A 21,018-nucleotide genomic window follows, 5' to 3' on the forward strand; every position below is an offset into this window, starting at 1 on the left:
CGAAAATAAGGTAAGCTAAGTACATTTTTAGGCATTTCTTTTTCATTAATAGCAACACTATAAAACTTTTTGTGAGCTTTTTGATAACATAAATCAATCAAATGAGGTGGGTAGCAGAGATCGTTTCCTATCTTTTTTATGTATTCTATTTCTTGGTCCAGATATTGTGGACTCGTGATACGCAAAGCGCGTAGGAACATAGAAGAAAAAATTGAAATTTTAATATTAAGATGGGGGGCAAGAATAAAATGTACATATGTTAAATTATTTGTGGGTTTTCTATAAATACTGAATTTGCATTGGAAAGATTCTCTATCTATTAATACATCTAGGAAAGGGATGACATTGTTATTTTCAATTTCAACAGTGAATTTATGGATGGCACTAAATTATTACAATTTAGACAGTAAATCATTTACATCGATACCACCAGGTAAGACTACTAAGATATCATCGACATATCGGTACCATTTTAAGGGGATAAGTGTGATATTCGGGAGGTGTTGTCTCTCAAAAAATTCCATATATAAGTTTGAAAGGAGAGGTGATAAAGGGTTACCCATGGCCATACCAAATATTTGTTGGTAATATTCTCCATTAAAAATAAATCTGCAATCACAAATACATAACTTAATTAAGGAAATTATGTGACTAACGGACATAGGCAATTCATGCAGTACAAGTTCATTACTTAAATATTCTAGCACAGAGTCAATAGGGACTTTTGTAAACAAAGAACATACATCAAAACTGACAAAAATATCGCTAGGGTTTAGTACAATGTTATTTCATTTTTCCACAAGATCAAGAGAATTCCGGATGTGTGAATTAGATACAGTTCCTAGTAGCGGGGATAACAGTTTAGTAAGATATTTAGATAGTTTATAAGCAATTGATCCTACAGTACTAATAATTGGGCGCATAGGTTTGTTTTCCTTATGAGTTTTGACTAGGCCATATAGTATAAGGTTAATGCAGGGTACACTTTACAGTTAACTTACACAAAAGTTCTTTTTTATCTTTAAGGATTTGTTTGATATTGATATTAAAGTTTTTTATTACTTGGTCCAACGGATTTTTTGCGAGTTTTTTGTAAGTTATTTCATCCTCTAGTAAAGTATGCATGCGTAATATGTAGTCAGTTTTGTCAAGAACTACTAAACTATTGGATTTATCAGCCTTGGTAATGTGTAAGCTATTATCATTCTTCAATTCTTTTAAACTTTTTCTGTAGCGAGCGGGGAAGTTATTTTCATGATAGGCATGCGTAGCACTATATGTCATGCCTTTGATAATGTCTAAATGATTTTGTGGTAGGTCACAGTATTTTTCAAACATATATAGAGATGTCGCTATTGATAAAACTGAGGGTTTGTTACAAATGAAGAAAGACAACCCAAAGCCTAATGCGCGCACTGCATTATCACTTATTTGTTTGCTCGATAAATTCACCACACAATCACTTCTAGCATTATTGGTCCAATCACTGTCGTTGATAAGGTTGTTTAATTTTCTGCTATTTTCTTTAACAAAATAGCAGGGACACCATCAGGCCCAGCTGTTGCTCCATTTTTAATTCATCATTAGCAATTCTAGGGGAAAATTCTCTCTTATATCTTCCTGCCAATATGTTGCATATTTCCTTTTTTTCATTCGTTAATCTCCCTTCAATTCTTAGAGGGCCTATTTCTATTCTTCTTTTATTCATCTTTTTCGGATACGAGTACAATAGTTTGGGGTTTTGCTTGATACTTACTAGGGTTTTTTCTTCCAAGTCCCATTTTTCATTTTCTTTTGATTGTCTAATCTTTTGTTCTGCATTTTCTATCTTACTTTTTAGTTCCATCACTTTCCAAGCATTTTTTTCTTTTGCAAGACCTTTTTTCCACTTTCTGATTTTCTGGAACAAGATCCTTCTGTCTCTTGGTATGTGTGACTGATGTCTACTTTTCTTCTTCAGTATATATTTATCCACTATTTCCTCTAATATTTTATATAATATCTCCGTATTTACCTGTATATCATCACTTACGACAATGTTATCTCAATCTTTGTTTAATTCTTCATTTATTTCTGACCATTTTATATTTCTACTGTAGAAATTGTATTTTCCATATCCTTCCCACTTTTTCATTTCTTGCTTATCTCTGTTTTCACTTGCTTTGGAATGGACTGTTAATTCTATGACATTATGGTCTGAGAGAGAGAGAGAGAGAGAGAGAGAGAGAGAGAGAGAGAGAGAGAGAGAGAGAGAGAGAGAGAGAGAGAATAACTCCTTACAATATCAAAAGATTGAAATGAACTTCTATAGGCAAAACTTCTTCCCCTCCCATAAATACATATATCTTTTCCAGAGAAGAGAGAAGAGAGGGCTGAACAAGTATCTATTTGTCTGTTTATCAATTCTTTTGCAGAGAGAGATAAAAGAAGGACGAAATAGAAACATCCTACATCAAATTTATTTACCTTAAATTATTATCATATTACTGTATTAATCCTTGAGATTATATTTATATAATTTCAAAGTCATCTTAAACATTAGTAAGTACCCTTAAAGATATATACGTACATACATACTTCTAAGTTAGCACTTGCAGCCAAGAGAGAGAGAAAGAGTTACCACCATGACATACGTATCTTGTGGAGAGAGAGAGAGAGAGAGAGAGAGAGAGAGAGAGAGAGAGAGAGAGAGAGAGAGAGAGAGAGTTGTCCTTGCAGTATTTAAAAGAGTGAAATGGAAAGATTATTGCATTTCTTTAAAATATCCACATATGAATTTGTAATTACAGTTATAGAATTATTATGTTATATTATTAATATTGGAAAATATTAATAATAAACTTATTATATACATACATGTACCATAAAAATTCTCTCATCTTAGTAAGAGAGAGAGAGAGAGAGAAATTACACAAAAACCATGAAAATCATTGACCATTATATGGCATTGCTCCCCTCTAGAGCTTCTCTAGAGTTGAGAGAAGGTAGAAAAATGGTTACAAAGACAAGGGGAAGAATTTTCATTTGAAATTACAGTTATATCATTATTATTATTATTATTGGTTTTTTTTCTCTCTATCACAGTCCTCCAATTCGACTGGGCGGTATTTATAGTATGGGGTTCCGGGTTGCATCCTGCCTCCTTAGGAGTCATTCACTTTTCTTACTATGTGCGCCGTTTCTAGGATCACACACTTCTGCATGAGTCCTGGAGCTACTTCAGCCTCTAGTTTTTTTAGATTCCTTTTCAGGGTTCTTGGGATCGTGCCTAGTGCTCCTATGATTACGGGTACAATTTCCACTGGCATATCCCATATCCTTCTTATTTACTATTTTTCAGATCTTGATACTTATCCATTTTTTGTCCCCTCCCTTTCTCTTCAGCTCTGGTGTCCCATGGTATTGCGACATCAAATGAGTGATACTTTCTTCTTGACTTTGTCAATCAACGTCACATCTTGGTCCTATTTGCACGTATCACCCTATCTGTTCTGATACCATAGTCCCAGGAGGATCTTTGCCTGGTCGTTTTCTATCACTCTCAGGTTGGTGCTCATACCCACTTATTACTGCAAGGTAGCTGATGTTTCTTGCATAGGCTCCAGTGGAGGGCTTTTGCCACTGAATCATGCCTCTTTTTGTACTGGTTCTGTGCAAGTGCCGGGCATTCGCTTGCTATGTGGTTTATGGTTTCATTTTTCGTATTGCACTTCCTATATATGGGAGAGTATTTCCGTCTTATCGTTCTTTGAACATATCTGGTTCTTAGGGCCTGATTTTTTTCTTGTGCCGCTTGTTATCATTCCTTCAGTTTCCTTCTTTAGCTCTCCCCTCTGTAGGCCATTGCCATGTGTCATCACTGGCTAGTTCTTTAGTCTGTCTCATGTATTGTCCGTGCATTGGTTTGTTGTGCCAGTCCTCTGTTCTGTCTGTCATTCTCCTGTCTCTGTATATTTCTGGGTCTTCGTCTACTTTTATTAGTCCTTCTTCCCATGCCCTCTTTAGCCACTCATCTTCACTGGTTTTCAGATATTGCCCCAGTGCTCCGTTGACGCAGTCCTCTATACTTAGTAGTCCTCTCCCTCCTTCCTTTCGTGTTATATATAGTCTGTCCGTATTTGCTCTTGGGTGTAGTGCTTTGTGTATTGTCATATGTTTCCTGGTTTTCTGATCTACTGCGGAGTTCTGCCTTTGTCCATTCCACTATTTCCTGCGCTGTATCTGATTACTGGCACTGCCCATGTGTTTTATGGCTTTTATCATATTTCCGGCGTTGAGTTTTGACTTGAGTATCGCCTTGAGTCTCTGCATATTCTTTCCTGATCGTGTCCTTCATCTCTTGGTGTTTTATATCCCCTCCTTCCATTATTCCCAGGTATTTGCATCCATTCTCATCTATGTTTGATGTTGCTCCCATGATAGCTTTATCCCTTCAGTTCTGTTACTTTGCCTTTTTGTATGTTGACTAAGGCGCATTTTTCTATTCCAAACTCCATCCTGATGTCCCAAGATACAATCCTTACAGTCTGGATTAGGGTATCTATTTCCTTGATGCTCTTACCATACAGCTTGATGTCGTCCATAAAAAACCCATCAGATGGTTGATTCTGTTGCCTCTTTTCTTGAGTTGGACCTGGCATCCATCTTCTGTAGTACTTTTGTCATGGGAATCATGGGCTACTACGAAGAGTAGTGGGGACAGTGAAGTCGCCCTGGAAGATCCCTCCCTCCTCGCTATAGTTAACCTCTTGCTAGTCTTATTCCAGAGCTTGTAAGTATTGTATTCCAGTTGGGCATTGTATTATTATTATTATTATTATTATTATTTTATTTTATTATTATTATTATTATTATTATTATTATTATTATTATTATTATTATTTTGAAATACTGATAAACATATACATCTACCATAAAGAGTCTCTCATCCCGTAAGGAAGAGGAGTTATCCTTACTTAAGTGAAATGAAAAGGTTATTTTTATTTCTTTAAAATACTATCACATACGAATGTTGTAGTTAGTTAGTTATTATTATTATTATTATTATTATTATTATTATTATTATTATTATTATTATTATTAATATTATTATTATTATTATTATTATTAACTGAAAATATCAATAAACATATTACATACTGCATCCATAAAAATTCTTTCATCTCAGTAAGAGAGAGAAAGAGAGAGTTTATCTCTCTGTTCTCTCAGAAATGTTAATTTAATGCACATACTCTTCTAACATTTCCAGCCAAAACGAGGGAGAGAGTTACCACTATGACATACGTATTTTGTGTAGCAAGAGAGAGAGAGAGAGAGAGAGAGAGAGAGAGAGAGAGAGAGAGAGAGAGAATTATCCTTATTTAAAAGAGTGAAATGGATAGATTCACCTATGAATTTTGTAATTACAGTTTTATTATTATTATTATTATTTGAAAATATTAATAAACATAAACATTTAGCCTGCCATATAAATTCTCTCATCTAAGTAAAAGAGAGAGAGAGAGAGAGAGAGAGAGAGAGAGAGAGAGAGAGAGAGAGAGAGAGAGAGAAATTACATGAACATTAGTATCTAACACAACACAACCTTAATTGGCAACTCTTCCCCCTCCTGTCACATTACTTGATATATTTGACAGCTGTGGACAACAGCCACCTCAGCTTGGTAACCTGGAGTTGGAAGGAAAGATGCGAAAGTCTGGGATTTCCTTCATTCTTACATAATTTTTTAGCTTATAAACTAAATACTACTAACTAACTATAGTATTTTCTTTAATGAATTGATATTATTGCTGTTCACATTAATATATTTGAAAATTGGTAAATCATATATCTTATCATGCAAAAAACACATCTCTGTAAAAGAGAGAGATAATTATTATTTTTATTATGTGATATCATTTAATTTTATTAAACTTACTGATACAGTATTAATCAATGTTAATATATGAAAATTAGTAAATCATTTTTGCATCATAAAAATGTATTTAGTCATGAAAATAACATCAAAATACATCATAAAAATGTATTTAGTCATGAAAATAACATCAGAATGTTGGTGCCTGTGGTTAGCCATTTTGCAGTTCGCTGCCGGGGAATCTTCTCATCACCGCCAATGAGGCCTGCCGCTAGCTCAGGTCAGGGGGAGGCCGTGACGTCTTTCTCAGGCCTGTTAGTGACGTCATACCCAGTTCCATCGGTGACATCACTCCCAGTTTCTTCAGTGACATCACTCCCTGTTACGTCAGCGTCGTCAGTTGGGGCTGCTGCGCTGCCTCGCTTCTCTGTGTTGTCATCGTTTGCTCCTGTGACGTCATCGCTGCCATCCAGGAAGTACCCTCTTCCATCCGTGTTGTCTACATCCTCTCTTGCGGATCCGTCCGAGGCTTTATGTCAGGTGATTCTTAAGAGATGGACTCTGTTATGGAGGATAGGTTTGCTGCCTTCTCTGCTGGGAAAGCTGTGAGCAGACATGTTGCGTCGCCTCCCCCCCTCTCCTGCCAAGAGGGTGTGTAAGGAAGGAGTGCTGTCTTCCTCCCCTCCATCACCTCCATCTCCACCACGGCAATGTGTCAAGTGTTGGAGGGTTAAGGACTTTGTTATTTCTTCGTCAACGAGTGAAGAGTGGCACATCAGTGTTCCTTAGGGTGTTAGTGTTTCATCTCCTTTCCCTGTGCAATATGCTGTTGCTGCATCATCCTCTTCTTCGGGACACGAGCGTGTTGTGGCCTCACACTTATGAGCGCATGTTGGTGATTTGTCTGCTGCTTCTGCTCCAGTGCCTATTCATCGTCGTAAGGATCTTAAGGTGCCTGTGAAAAGATCGAAGGTTGTGAATGCAGAAGTGGTGGAGCCAGGGTGTTCGCCTTCCCCTCCCGATGATGCTGATCGTGGTTTGACTCCGAGGGATTCTTGTTCTGCATCAAGAGGTCGAGATGCTTCTCCGTCACACGTACGTGTGTCTGCTCTGCACGGACACGTATGTGGACACGTATGGGAGTCATCTATTGCGAGTGTTCATAGTAGTGTTCCTAGTGTTATGATTGGTTCATCGCAGGATTTGGGGCATGGCTCCAGTCTGGACAGGTCTCTGGTGTCTGTGTTGTCTAGCATTTCAGGTTCTCTGACTGCTGGGTCTGCAGTTGGTTTGCATGAAGAAGGTGTGTTGGATAAGCCTGCATCTTCCTCTCATCGTCGGTCTCCATTACCAGAGCAGGAGGAAGGTGACACACAAAAGAGTTTTTTTTCTTCCTTTACCGAGGTTGTTGATCTCATTTGGCGTCTACTGCAGCCTCCATGTTCCAGACGGTGTCATGGTTAGACTTGTGGTCAACAGCCATTGCCAAGATTGCATCTGACAGGTCTGCAGAAGGGTTAGTGATTGCATCTTCTCTTGCCAGTTTGTTACAGTCTGGGGGCATTGCGTTTTCATATCTCGCCCATCTTAGTGTCAATTTGTGGGCTAATCTTCTTCTGATCAGAAGAGATGCAGCATTGTCCAGAATGACAAGATCTGTTGATCCTGGAGTCCTTGTTGGTGCTCAGGAATGGGGATCTGTTGGATTCTCAGCTGCTGTTTCCTCGGACTGAGCTGGAGGACATGATAGACGGCGCCAAGCTGACACGAAGGACAGGTTGGTGCACCAGGCTGTCTCCAAGTTGGAGTCTCATTCTCAGAGATGTTCCCCTCTTCCTCCTCCTCCTCCTCCTCCTGTTCAGCAACAAATGCAGAGATCGTAAGCCGTATAAAAGTTCGGCTTCGGCTGGGCTCTCTCATTCGTCGTCTCAGCCAAGTTGGATGACCAACATCCCTTTCGTCCCCACTCTTACAGGTCAAGGAGGGGCTCCTGGGGTAGAAGTAAAGAGAATTGTCGATACGTTGGGCACCTCTCCCTCTCCTTTGCCACGGGTGGGGGGAGTACCTGGGGCCAGTGGGCCAAGTGGCAGAGAAGTGGGTAGTAGATATCCTTCGGGTGGGGTATCTACTACCGTTCAACTTCTCTCCCCCCCACCCCCTTCTCGGACAGACCTCTGCTCAGGCAAGTGTATTCCCCTGATTCTCCGAAGTTCTTAGCTCTCCAGGAGGAAGTGCAGAAAATGCCGGACAAGGATGTGATTGAGGAAGTGGTGCATCCATCTCCAGGGTTTTACAGTCACATCTTGGTGCCAAAGGCATCGGGGTTGGAGGCCTGTGATCGACCTATCCACCTCGAATCATTTCATCAGAAAGATGAGGTTCAAGATGGAGACCCCACGATCGGTGTTGGCAGCAGTGAGGGAAAACGACTTTATGCTGTCGATAGATCTAAGGGACACGTACTTCCAAATCCCTTCGCTTCTCTCTCAGAGACAAGGCCTTCCAGTTCAAAGACCTGTGCTTCAGATTGACCATGTCCCCTCAGGTGTTCACAAGGGTCTTCTCTCTCATCTCGACTTGGGCTCATGCTCATTGGATCCTTCTGCTGAGGTACCTCGATGACTGGTTGGTCTTAGCGAGATCCAGAGAGAAGCTGCTGTAGGACAGTTTGCCTGCTTTGGTTTTGCCTGGAACTCAGCATCTTGGTGAACCTAGAGAAATCTAATCTTGTACCCAGTCAAAGAATTCTCTATCTGGGCATGGTCATTGATACAGCAGCGTTGAGGATTTTTCCGTCGGATCAGAGGTTGGAGAAGTTGCGGGTAGTGGTGTGCGACTTCCTGTCACAGCCGGATCAGGTTCTTCTGGGAATTTTATCTTCTCTGGAGATGCTGGTCCCTCATGGGCGACTTCATCTTCGGTCTCTGCAATGGAGACTAAGGGACTTCTGGACTCTGGTGGGGGACTCACCTCTGATAAGGGTTCCTCTGTCCCTAGAAGTGAGAGAAGATCTTCATTGGTGGTAGGACGATCAGAATCTCTTGGAGGGTGTTCCTCTGCGTTCTCTGCCGTCGGACTTCCTTCTGTTTTCAGACGCCTCCCTCACAGGTTAGGGTGCTTATTTAGGTGGCCTCATTACTTCGGGCATTTGGAGTTTGTAGGACAAATGGTAACATATCAACGTGTTGGAGTTAAAGGCAGCCTTTCTGGGTCTGAAGGAACTTCAGGAAAAAGTAGAGGGACATTTTGCAGTTTTCATGTCGGACAACTCCACTGTGGTCGCTTATGTGAACAAGCTGGGGGGGACTGGTTTCGCATCAACTTCATGCTTTGACAGTCGCGATTCACTAGTGGGAGGTCAACAATTCAGTGGTGCTCTCAGCCAGGTATATCCCAGGAAAAATGAATGTGGTCGTGGACAAGCTCAGTCGTCAGGATCAGGTCCTAGGCATGGAGTGATCCCTTCAAGTCGTGGCAGACAGGCTTTTCCAGGTTTGTGGGAGACCTATGCTGGACCTCTTTGCGACCTGGTTCAACAGGAAACTAGAAGTTTTCTGTTCGGTGGTTCTGGATCCTCTGGCGTTAGCAGAGGATGCATTTCAACATCCCTGGGACAACCTGGAGGTTTTGTTTGATCCGCCAAGTACTGAACAGGATGATGAGCTTGCACAACCTTAGGATGACATTGGTAGCTCCTCTGTGGCCACAAGTGTAATAGTTTTCAGATCTGCTTCCGTAATTGTCGGAGGTGCCGAGGGAGATTCCCCCGTGGCATCCCTGTCTCTTCACGGTTGGAGGCTCTCGAGTATCTCCTCTGAGCAAGAGGCTTTTCTCAGAAGACAGCAGGACATAATATGTCCAGCAATCTCAGGAAATCTATCTCTGCCGTTTACCAATGTAAATGGGCAATCTACTGTGATTGGTGTTGTAAACGGGTTTTTTTTCCACTCAAAACCTCTTTTCAGTGCATAGAAGACTTTTTGGTCTTCCTCAGGGATGAAAGGCTTGTCCGTTTCCGCTATTAGACGCTACAGGGAGGCCCTGAGTTTAGTGGTATGTCTTAGATGTGTTGACATCTCCTCATCCTGGGAACGCTCCTTACTGTGTTTAAAGGGTCTGAGCAGTCGTATTCTCCGAGGGAGCTTAAGCCTCCGTGGGATGTATCCTTGGTCCTGAGAAGTTTCATTAAAGCTCTTTATGAGCCTTTACGTCATTCATCAGACAGGAACTTGACACTCAAAACGATTTTCCTCTTGGCCATGATTTCTTCGAAAAGAGTGGGGGAGCTTCATGGCCTGAGCTATGATGTGAAATACACCAGGGGTTGGGAGTCAGTGCCCTTCGAATTTGTTCTGGAATTTGTGGCCAAGACCCAGAATCCCTCAGTGCAGGATGATAGGTTCACCTCCTTTTCCATTCCATCTCTGGGTGGTGATTCTCAAGAGCTCTTGTTGTGCCCTGTCGGGGCTCTGCGTTGTTATCTTAAGAGGTCACGACATCTCAGGCCATGTTGCCATAGGCATTTTGTTAGCACGGGTCGTTCTAAGAAAGATGTCCAAGATTACAATCTATTTATGGTTACACAAAGCTATCAGACAGGCATATTTGACTCTAGATGATTCCGCCACCGAGTCTGTGCAGGCTAGAGCACATGACATCAGGGGTATTGGTCCCTCTCTGGCTTTCAAGAAGAATTTGGCTGCTCATAGAGTTCTGAGCGCTGGTACTTGGTTACGCCAGTCCACGTTCACCTCTTTTTATCTTGAGGATGTTGCCCACAGATCTATGGACACTTTTTCCTTGGGTCCTAAGGTGGCTGCCCAACAGATCGTGTAACTCATCGTTGCCCTTAACTGGGCACATTTGTATCTTACCTAAGATGATTGTGTGGAAGAGAGAATGAGTGAGTTGGCTCGTCTCTTTCTTTCTCTCGTTCCTTTCCTTCTTCCTACGGGTGGATTGAAGAATAGACACGTCATTTGCTGGACTGGTCTTGTACAAGTGAGTAAGGTAGTCATACTGGTAGTTTGTTTGCTTTGTGTTCAAATAGTCAAACCCTCTATTCAGTAGCACATACTCCACTCTCAAGCAAGAGGGAGTGAGGAGTGATAACGAATCCTGATACATTGGTTTGTTATCGAACAGTCAGAATTTCTCTTTAGTTCCCTACTGCAATGAATCTTCTCATATTTCCTTGTATGTAACCCAGTTGGCTGAGTTGTTGGATATCAGTTTATCTAGCTTCTCACGGGCATTAGTCCCTTTCCTGTAGATATTTCTTTTAGAGTTGGACTGGTGGGTAGGCCCTCAGCCGGTTTAGGATTCCTGTACCTCCCACCAAGTAGTAGTCTGTCCTATTGTTAAGACCAAAAGTTTGTTTGCATATGAACAAATGACAAATTTTCTAAGAAAATTTGTATTTTTCATAGCTACAAACCTGAGTTCTTAACATTTTACTGCCCACCTCTAGCCGCCCCTCTGTCATCTCATGACATCCTGGGTTGGGAAAGACTAAACGTGATATCCTGGGTGCACGTTCTTTGACCAGTTTTCACCTGATATATGCACGCATTGGCAGATCTCACAGATTCCTAGCTTTTCAATCTCCTATTGTTTAACCGGATCCAGCCAGGCTCTAGAAAATTATCCTATTGTTAAGACCTCAGGTTTGTAGCTATGAAAAATACAAATTGTTTTAGAAAATTTGTCATACTTATGTGACTGTAAAAGTGTATACTTAAGAACATTTTTTAAATCATGAAGTTCCAAAAACAAAAGTTTGTGTTACCAGTTCCACTTAACTTGTAGTTTATTGTTAAATAATTACGAATTGAAACCATGATATATCCATAAACTTAATGCAGATCTACAATCATTTAATATGTTGTGTAACCATGACCTGAAGCAAAGTCTGGAACTATGACTATCTTTAATAAAGGGTACTGTAGATACAGTCACTGTTACATGAGAGCAAATGCCAGGTTTACTTAGATGAAATCATTAGATGTATAGGTACCCAGTTGTTAAAAAGAATTAAGGAAGAGAAGGGCCTCTTGAGTACAGTCTTTCCTGTAATTTTTATTTTACATAAAACTATGCATGGAATGTGAGTACCATAAGATCCTGACTTGGTTTACCCTACCGCTTAAAAATATATATTTTGAAATTATATAGCTTTTTCTTGTGTCATGGAGTTTCAAACATGTGCTCCACATATATTTGAGAATACAGATTCATTTTTTTAACATCATTCATTTTCAGTGCTTTTACTGATGAAGAACGATCTAGAATTCGTCAGGTAAAAATAATTGATATTATTCTGTCAATCACAAACCTAGTTGCTGGAGAAGACATTCAGGAAGATCCATTTACAGCTGTTCATCCGGACAATGGTAAGGGCCGCACATCTCTCATGTATAGTGTTTTTGTAGAATAAAGACTAGCAAGATGTACCCCACACTATGAGAATTGAAAATGTTTAGAAGTGTACTTTTGTGATATGTATTCTATTGACAGTTTTTTTGTTAATACATACCTGGAATACTCCTTATTAGGTTCAAATTTTAGATCACTTCAAAAGTGTTTGGCTCTTGCGTAGGTTCTATAATTTGCAAATGAAGGTTATGCTGAATGCGCTAATGCTCTGTTTAGTTATCGACATGTAAAGACTAAATGCAACAGGTATGCTGGAAAGTTGACCAAATTCAATTTCTAGTTTTTTGATAATTAGTTAGACCATCTTTGTCTTTTTACAGATATTGGTGAAAATTGCCAAAGAGCACTGAATGTAACAGTCAACTGCACATTGATTAATGGTAGTTCAACAACATGTAAATATCTCCAACAATTATGGGACGAAAACACTGAAACGTGCACTGAAGTGGACACGTATGATTATTTCAGTGGCTCTGAAGTATCCTTTGTGTTATCTTTTGGTTTGGTTATCCTGGTGTGTGCAGGTATGATGAATTTTATGCTGTATTTATGCTGAGTTACTCGGTATTACTTGAACATTTTGTTTCTTTCAGACCACTAAGTTAAGTTTACTAACTCTCATAGGGCAGGTTTGTTCCATTCCTGAAATACATAAATTGTAGTAATGAAATTTGAAACTTGCACAACTAAGTTGCAAGAGAGTTAGACCAAAGGCTCAGAAGTGAAATACAGAAAGTAACTCACCCGTGGTAAAGTTACACTACCAAATATTTGTTCATACACGGAACAAACGTTGGTCTTAACAACTGGATAATCTTCTAGTGCTAGCTGGATACCGGTAAAAACCATCAAAGATTGTAAAACAAGGAATCTGTGGCATCTGGTAACTCATTTATATACAGGGTGGATGTTTGGTCAACGACCAAATATATCGTTCAGAACATTTTTCTTTTCTTTGTACATATGATAGTTAGTTTGAGAAATTTTGTTTATTATATGAAAATTGGAATCAATTATCACAAGTAAAAAATAAAATTGAAGCAAAAAACCTTGTTTTGTCCAGATTTTTTAGTATTTTGCGTGAATCATTGTGAAATATTTCATTATGCTGAGATATGAACAATCATGCCAACCATGTCAACATGTATAAGCTGCTATTTTACCTTAGAGCGTCACTCACTGGAGTGGCGATCTTCCTGCCGAGCGTATGACCTAGGGCAGCCATATTGAAAGGTCTTGGTCCAGCTCATAGCACTATACTTTATTATTATCATTATTTTTACATTTTTTTTTACTTTTATTATTATCTTCTTATTACATACTACCTTTAATGTTGTTGTCGTTGTTATTATTATTATTATTATTATTATTATTATTATTATTATTATTATCTGCTATCGCAGTCCTCCAATTCGACTGGGTGGTATTTATAGTGTGGGGTTCCGGGTTGCATACTGGCCCTCCTTAGGAGCCATCACTTTTCTTACTATGTGTGCCGTTTCTAGGATCACATTCTTCTGCATGAGTCCTGGAGCTACTTCAGCCTCTAGTTTTCTAGATTCCTTTTCAGGGATCTTGGGATCGTGCCTAGTGCTCCTATGATTATGGGTACAATTTCCACTGGCATATCCCATATCCTTCTTATTTCTATTTTCAAATCTTGATACTTATCCATTTTTTCCCTCTCTTTCTCTTCAACTCTGGTGTCCCATGGTATTGCGACATCAATGAGTGATACTTTCTTCTTGACTTTGTCAATCAACGTCACATCTGGTCTGACACGTATCACCCTATCTGTTCTGATACCATAGTCCCAGAGGATCTTTGCCTGATCGTTTTCTATCACTCCCTCAGGTTGGTGCTCGTACCACTTATTACTGCAAGGTAGCTGATGTTTCTTGCACAGGCTCCAGTGGAGGTTTTTGACCACTGAATCATGCCTCTTTTTGTACTGGTTCTGTGCAAGTGCCTGGCATTCGCTTGCTATGTGGTTCATGGTTTCATTTTTCGTATTGCACTTCCTACATATGGAGAAGATGTTATTTCCGTCTATCGTTCTTTGAACATATCTGGTTCTTAGGGCCTGATCTTGTGCTGCTGTTATCATTCCTTCAGTTTCCTTCTTTAGCTCTCCCCTCTGTAGCCATTGCCATGTGTCATCGCTGGCTAGTTCTTTAGTCTGTCTCATGTATTGTCCGTGCATTGGTTTGTTGTGTCAGTCCTCTGTTCTGTTTGTCATTCTCCTGTCTCTGTATATTTCTGGGTCCTTTGTCTACTTTTATTATCCTTCTTCCCATGCACTCTTTAGCCACTCGTCTTCACTGGTTTTCAGATATTGCCCCAGTGCTCTGTTCTCGATGTTGACGCAGTCCTCTATACTTAGTAGTCCTCTCCCTCCTTCCTTTCGTGTTATGTATAGTCTGTCCGTATTTGCTCTTGGGTGTAGTGCTTTGTGTATTGTCATATGTTTCCTGGTTTTCTGATCTATGCTGCGGAGTTCTGCCTTCGTCCATTCCACTATTCTGATTACTGGCACTGCCCATGTGTTCATGGCTTTTATCAAATTTCCGGCGTTGAGTTTTGACTTGAGTATCGCCTTGAGTCTCTGCATATATTCTTTCCTGATTGTGTCCTTCATCTCTTGGTGTTTTATATCCCCTCCTTCCTTTATCCCAGGTATTTGTATCGTGTCTCATCTATGTGTTTGATGTTGCTCCCATCTGGTAGCTTTATCCCTTCAGTTCTCGTTACTTTGCCTTTTGTATGATGACTAAGGCGCCATTTTTCTATTCCAAACTCCATCCTGATGTCCCCAGATACAATTCTTACAGTCTGGATTAGGGTATCTATTTCCTTGATGCTCCTACCATACAGCTTGATGTCGTCCATGAACATCAGATGGTTGATTCTGTTGCCTCTTTTCTTGAGTTGGTACCCGGCATCCATCTTCTGTAGTACTTTTGTCATGGGAATCATGGCTACTACGAAGAGTAGTGGGGACAGTGAGTCGCCCTGGAAGATCCCTCTCCTGATATTAACCTCTGCTAGTCTTATTCCAGAGCTTGTAAGTATTGTGTTCCAGTTGCGCATTGTATTTTTGAGGAAGCTGATGGTGTTTTCCTCTGCCCCATATATTTTCAGGCATTCTATTAGCCATGTGTGTGGTATCATGTCGAAGGCTTTCTTATAGTCTACCCATGCCATGCTTAGGTTGGTTTTCCTTCTCCTACTGTTCTTCATTACCATTTTGTCTATCAGGAGCTGGTCTTTTGTGCCCCTACACTTCCTTCTGCAGCCTTTCTGTTGATGGGGGATGGTGTTTGTCTCCATAGCCTTTCACTGATGATACCTGTTAGTAACTTCCATATTATTGGTAGGCAGGTGATAGGCCTGTAGTTACTGGCTATATTTCCCTTACTCTTGTCTTTTTGTACTAAGGATGTTCCTCCTGTGGTCATCCATTTGGGTGCATGGTGATTTGAGATACAATGCTGGAGTTGTTCTGCTATTTGTGGGTGTAGGGTCTTGAAGATTTTGAGCCTCCAGTTTGGCATTTTCTTTAGTTGGTGTCTGACTGTGTCTGTCGTGATCTCTGTGAATCTTTGTTTTATTCTCCCTGTTTCTTCTTCCTTGACTTCCTGGAGCCATGTTGCATGTTTGTTGTGTGATACCGGATTGCTCCATATGTTTTCCCAGAGTCTCTTACTTGGCTCGGCTTCAGGAATTTCTTGGCGGTTGTCTTCCCCTCTTAGTTGGCTGTATAGTCTTTTCTGGTTGGTGCCGAATAGTTTGTTCTGTTGGTATCCCTTATTCCTGTCCATGTAGTGTTGATCTTATGTGCTTTGGCCTTAAGCCTCTGTTTTACATCTATTGTGTTGATAAGTCCCCTCTCTTGTACTTTGTATTTCTCATTGAGTTCCTCCCTCGTTTTCTTGCTTCTTAGCCTTTTTTCTGCCATTTCTTTCAGTTTACTCAAGTCAGATCTCATCACCATGATTTGCTTTTTCAGGCGCCTTTTCCAAGGAGGTTGCTGGTTTGGTTTCTTATTATTATTATTATTATTATTATTATTATTATTATTATTATTATTATTATTATTATTATTATTATTATTATTATTATTATTATTGATAATGGCTATTGCAGCTGCATTTATTTTGTATAGAATTTTCTCTATTCTTCTTATTACTGACTTTTCTTCTGTACGCAAGTTGGCTATTAAAATGCCAAATGGGGGATTCATGTCAAAAACATGGTATTTGTCAAATTAAATATATTGTACAAAATGCAGTACAAATTGGATCTTAAGCCTAAACGACAAGAGATACTAAATCACCCATTCTGGAGTCCTCTTGCTCAAGGACATCTGCTCTCTCTCTCTCTCTCACACCTCTCTTCTTGCAACGTTTCGTCGTTAAACCCAGAAGGACATCGCTGGGCAGGTGTTGTGGGACTGAAGTTCTTACAGGAGTCTTATGGTGTATATAGTCTGTTGTACAGCATGGGGTCCTTATTGGGAAATTCTGATTGGCTAACTGGCTCAACTGCTGATCCCCTGTTGGCAGATGCCTCAAGATCAGAGGTGGGTCCTATGCAGACGCTGCAGTAGTTGCTCAGACCATCATAAGGGAAGGGCACCTCTCCTTGCAGGATTCTGGCTGGTTGGAGCAGGCGGTTGCATGACGTCACTACTTGCTGACTTGTCATTGGCCCGTTGCTGTTGAATGACGTTATGCCTGGTGTAGTCTGGTGTTTCTTGGTCTGGGGTGTCTTGTTCGGTGGTTGTATCTGGTGTGGTATTATTTAGTGATACCATGTCGTCTTGATTTAAGCTTCTCCGTATGCTAGTAGGGAGTAAGAAGGTCTCTTGAGTGGTATTCAAAGAGGGCCTTGGATGAAGATGGTTTCCAGTAAGCGTAGTCTTCTTGGATCTGGGGCCTTGCCAATGATGGTGGTGCTGTTGATAATGCTGTCACAGGATGGAGTATAATTGTGAAAGGTGAGGGCATGGTTCTTGATAGTGCCCTCTTGTATATAACATGAAATCCTCTTTGTGAGCCGCATAGAAGTCTTGCCAATATATGTTCCGGGACATCCTCAGATAGGGCATTAATATTGGTATTTATACTACTCTGAAACGCTTCAGGGGGTTTCCTGCCAGGGTTGAAGGGTTGTTTTACGTTATCCAAGTCCAGAGTTCTTTTATTCTTGCAATATACAACAAGCTCCATGCTTTTTCTTTCCTTGGTGGGAGATGATATTTTCCATTACAATCTTAATGCCGTTCTTCTCCTCCCTGTACTTTTGAGTATATAAAGGCCTTGTAGTATAAGGTGCTGGTGTCATTTTCTTCTTCAGGTACATCTTCATTTTTATACCATTTCTCAAGAGCTTTCTTGATCTCATTGTTAATGAGCTTATTAGAGTACCCGTTGCTTACGAGCAGTACTTGGGATGTTCTGTCTCATTCTTGATGCATGTCCTGCCTTGGTAGAGCAGTGGGACAGGGTCCGTCATACGTAAGCCCTGACTGTGGTGCTCTTGAATCTTGCAGGGCACTCGTTTTCACCATTAAGGTACACTCGGCAAGGAAAGTTAAGATACAGTTTTTTAAAATCTTCGGACATATATTGTTCACTAATGCCACACCTGGCAACTCTTGAAAGGGGGCGGAGCTTCAAAATCATAGCGTTTGTTGCTTTCTAGATTTCCATCAACTTTGCACCATAAAGATTCTGTTGAGATCCTGTTATCATTTATACTTGAATGGAGAAACAGGCTCTATATTATTCGTTAATATTGGTTTGGTAACGTCAGTTCAGGGTAGAATATCGATCATCCTTTTATAAAACCTACTGTGAAACCTTATTTATTAGTAATGATTGAAGACGGATCTTAACAATGAGAGAAAAGGTTTTAAAATTTGGGCAGTACTTGTGGAAATCGTGAGGAACAATACAATAAAGAATAAAATATTATGACGATAGAGAGAGAGAGAGAGAGAGAGAGAGAGAGAGAGAGAGAGAGAGAGAGAGAGAGAGCATAGGCCTATCTTTTGGGAATACTTAATTCATTATATTTACTTTGAGAGATTGAGTGATAATATTTTTTCAAATGTGTTTTAAAAGTGGAGAGAGAGAGAGAGAGAGAGAGAGAGAGAGAGAGAGAGAGAGAGAGAGAGAGAGAGAGAGAGAGAGAGGAGCAAAATCTGTTCATGTGAAAGCTTAGGCCTATTTATAACTACTTAATTTCATTATATTTTCTTTCGGAGATTGAGTGGTAATATAAATATTTTTAAAGTATGTTTTAGAAGTGGAGAGAGAGAGAGAGAGAGAGAGAGAGAGAGAGAGAGAGAGAGAATTATAGTACTGGTGGCGGACTTGTGACGGGGAAAGGCAGAAGAAAATATAATGAATTAAGTATCTCTATCGATAGGCCTATGCTTGCGCGATATGATATGACTGCCAAGATCGTGCTGCACTATGCTAGATAAAATTTGAAGGATCATGATAATCAAGTTAATTCTTTAAGAAATTCATACCCTAATCTTGATTACATTCGACAGTTGCCGTAGGTAGCATTCAAAGATTATAAAAAGACAGGGAAAATTTTAGACACAGGGTGCGGTCATTCTTGCTCTCTTGATAGTCTTTACTTTTGAAAATCGGGTTTCATCCACAAATCATTCACGAAAAAAGCTGTGTGTTAAGTAAAAATACTTATTACCACAAATAACTCAATATGTATTGCACAGGCAATTAAAGTTTTATATCGTGGGAGATCTTTCAGCCTCGCGGCAAAGAAATGCAGTCGTGTATGGGGCTGTAGGTTACTACGAACTGCTTTGTAATGGGAGCATATAGCCAGAAAATCTTTGAGCTGACATGCTACTTTAACCTTGATTAAGATTTATGTTTAAAGACAGTAGCTTTGTAAACAGCAACTAGCATTCGATCCATGTCAACGTCAAAGTAATCAAAGTGTGAAATCCGTTACGTTAGCCAGTATCCAGTGACTTGCGCTTTCCCGCTCTAAGTTCTAGGGCTCCTCCTCACATCATAGAAAACGCTCTTGCGGATGCAACTAGATTTGTTCAACCCACCTTAGCCGTCGCAACATTGAGTGCCATTGACGTCAACTAACTTTAATCGCTTTGGAATACAAACATAAGTTTGTAGAAACTAAAATAATTGCATTCACCACTTACGATGATGCAATATATCCCCGTTCATGAAGCAAAACGAGTAAATATTGTCGTCGTGATACATAGTACTAAAATCAGAAATTCACATTCTATCTACCAGATCTCTATGAACGAATCCATCTGAGAAATTCCAATTACTTCGGACATATATCGTGTTTTTAAGTATCTGGACGGTTTTGTTTTGCAGTTTTAACTTATACGATATAATTTGCAATATATTTTCATATTCTAGAGTAAATTTAGCGATATTATGTCTTTTCAGTAAAAACAAATGGGAAATTGGATGAACGAAAGCTAATGAAAACTGTATCTTCAGTTTTCTTGTCGAGTGTACATTCCTAAATTAATTTTCTTTGTGAAGACAGAAGTCATTAGGTCGTCTTCTGTCTTCGAGAGGACTACATCAAGAAAGGGGAGCCAGTCGTCGGTGCTGAATTCTATTGTAAAATTCAGCACACTGCACTGCTTCTCAAGTGCTCGTAAATAACAGGTACTCTAATAAGCTCATTAACAATGAGATCAAGAAAGCTCTTGAGAAATGGCATAAAAATGAAGATGTGCCTGAAGAAGAAAAAGACACCATCACCTTATACTACAAGGCCTTTATGCACTCGAAGTATCGGGTGAAGGAGAACGCTATTAAGAAGATCGTGATGGAATATGTCACTCCCACCGAGGAAAGAAAAAGCATAGAGCTTGTTGTATATTACCAGAATAAAAGAACTCGGGACTTGATAATCCAAAACAACCCCTCACCCCTGGCAGAAGACCCCATGAAGCGTTCCAGTGTAGTATAACAATATCAATGCCTATCCATGGATGTCCCAGAACATATATTTGCATGATTACTATGCAGCTCGCAAAGAGGATTTCATGTCACGTACAAGAGGGGGCTATCAAGAATAATGCCCTCAACTGTCACAATTATCAACAGCGCCACCATCATCGGCAATGCCCCAGACCCAAGAAGACTACGTTTGCTGGAAGCCATCCTCATCCTAGAAAAGAGGCCCTCTTTGAGTACCACTCAAGAGGCCTTACTACTCCCTACTAGCATACGGAGAAGCTTAAACCAAGACGACATGGTATTACTAAATAATACCACACCAGATACGACCACCGAACAAGATACCCCAGATTACACCAGGCATAACGTCAAATGTACAGTTGGGCATCTGGATGCACAATAACTTCTAAGTCTTACATCTGCCAATTTTCTTTTTAATTCCATCAAAAACATCAAAGGGAAATTAAAAAAAACTTTACAAATACGTATGAAAATTCAGATATACTACAGAAGGAAATTGGAAATATTGTTTATATATATATATATATATATATATATATATATATATATATATATATATATATAATATATATATATATATATATGTAAGTGTATGCTTTAATGCGAGTCACATAGGCTTAGAATGAGTGTGACCGGTGTTATCGGAGCTTTGGGGAGTTAAACTAAATATCAGAATGCAAACAGCATTCTGATATTTATAATTAGTGCAAGAAAATG

General features: G+C 39.8%; 1 protein-coding gene across 3 annotated transcripts in view; it reads left to right on the forward strand.

Moving 5' to 3' along the window:
• LOC135197901 (dual oxidase 2-like) overlaps nt 1-21,018 on the forward strand; it is a 1,007,375-nt gene that overhangs the window by 899,574 nt on the left and 86,783 nt on the right. For all 3 annotated transcript variants that reach the window (XM_064225123.1, XM_064225124.1, XM_064225125.1), the window contains 2 exons: nt 12,116-12,246; nt 12,610-12,813. In XM_064225123.1, coding sequence (XP_064081193.1) covers nt 12,116-12,246; nt 12,610-12,813 — 335 coding nt within the window. The remainder of the gene's footprint in view (nt 1-12,115; nt 12,247-12,609; nt 12,814-21,018) is intronic.

Source organism: Macrobrachium nipponense, chromosome 21, assembly GCF_015104395.2.
Source record: "Macrobrachium nipponense isolate FS-2020 chromosome 21, ASM1510439v2, whole genome shotgun sequence".
In the NCBI taxonomy this organism is placed as follows: Eukaryota; Metazoa; Arthropoda; class Malacostraca; order Decapoda; family Palaemonidae; genus Macrobrachium; species Macrobrachium nipponense.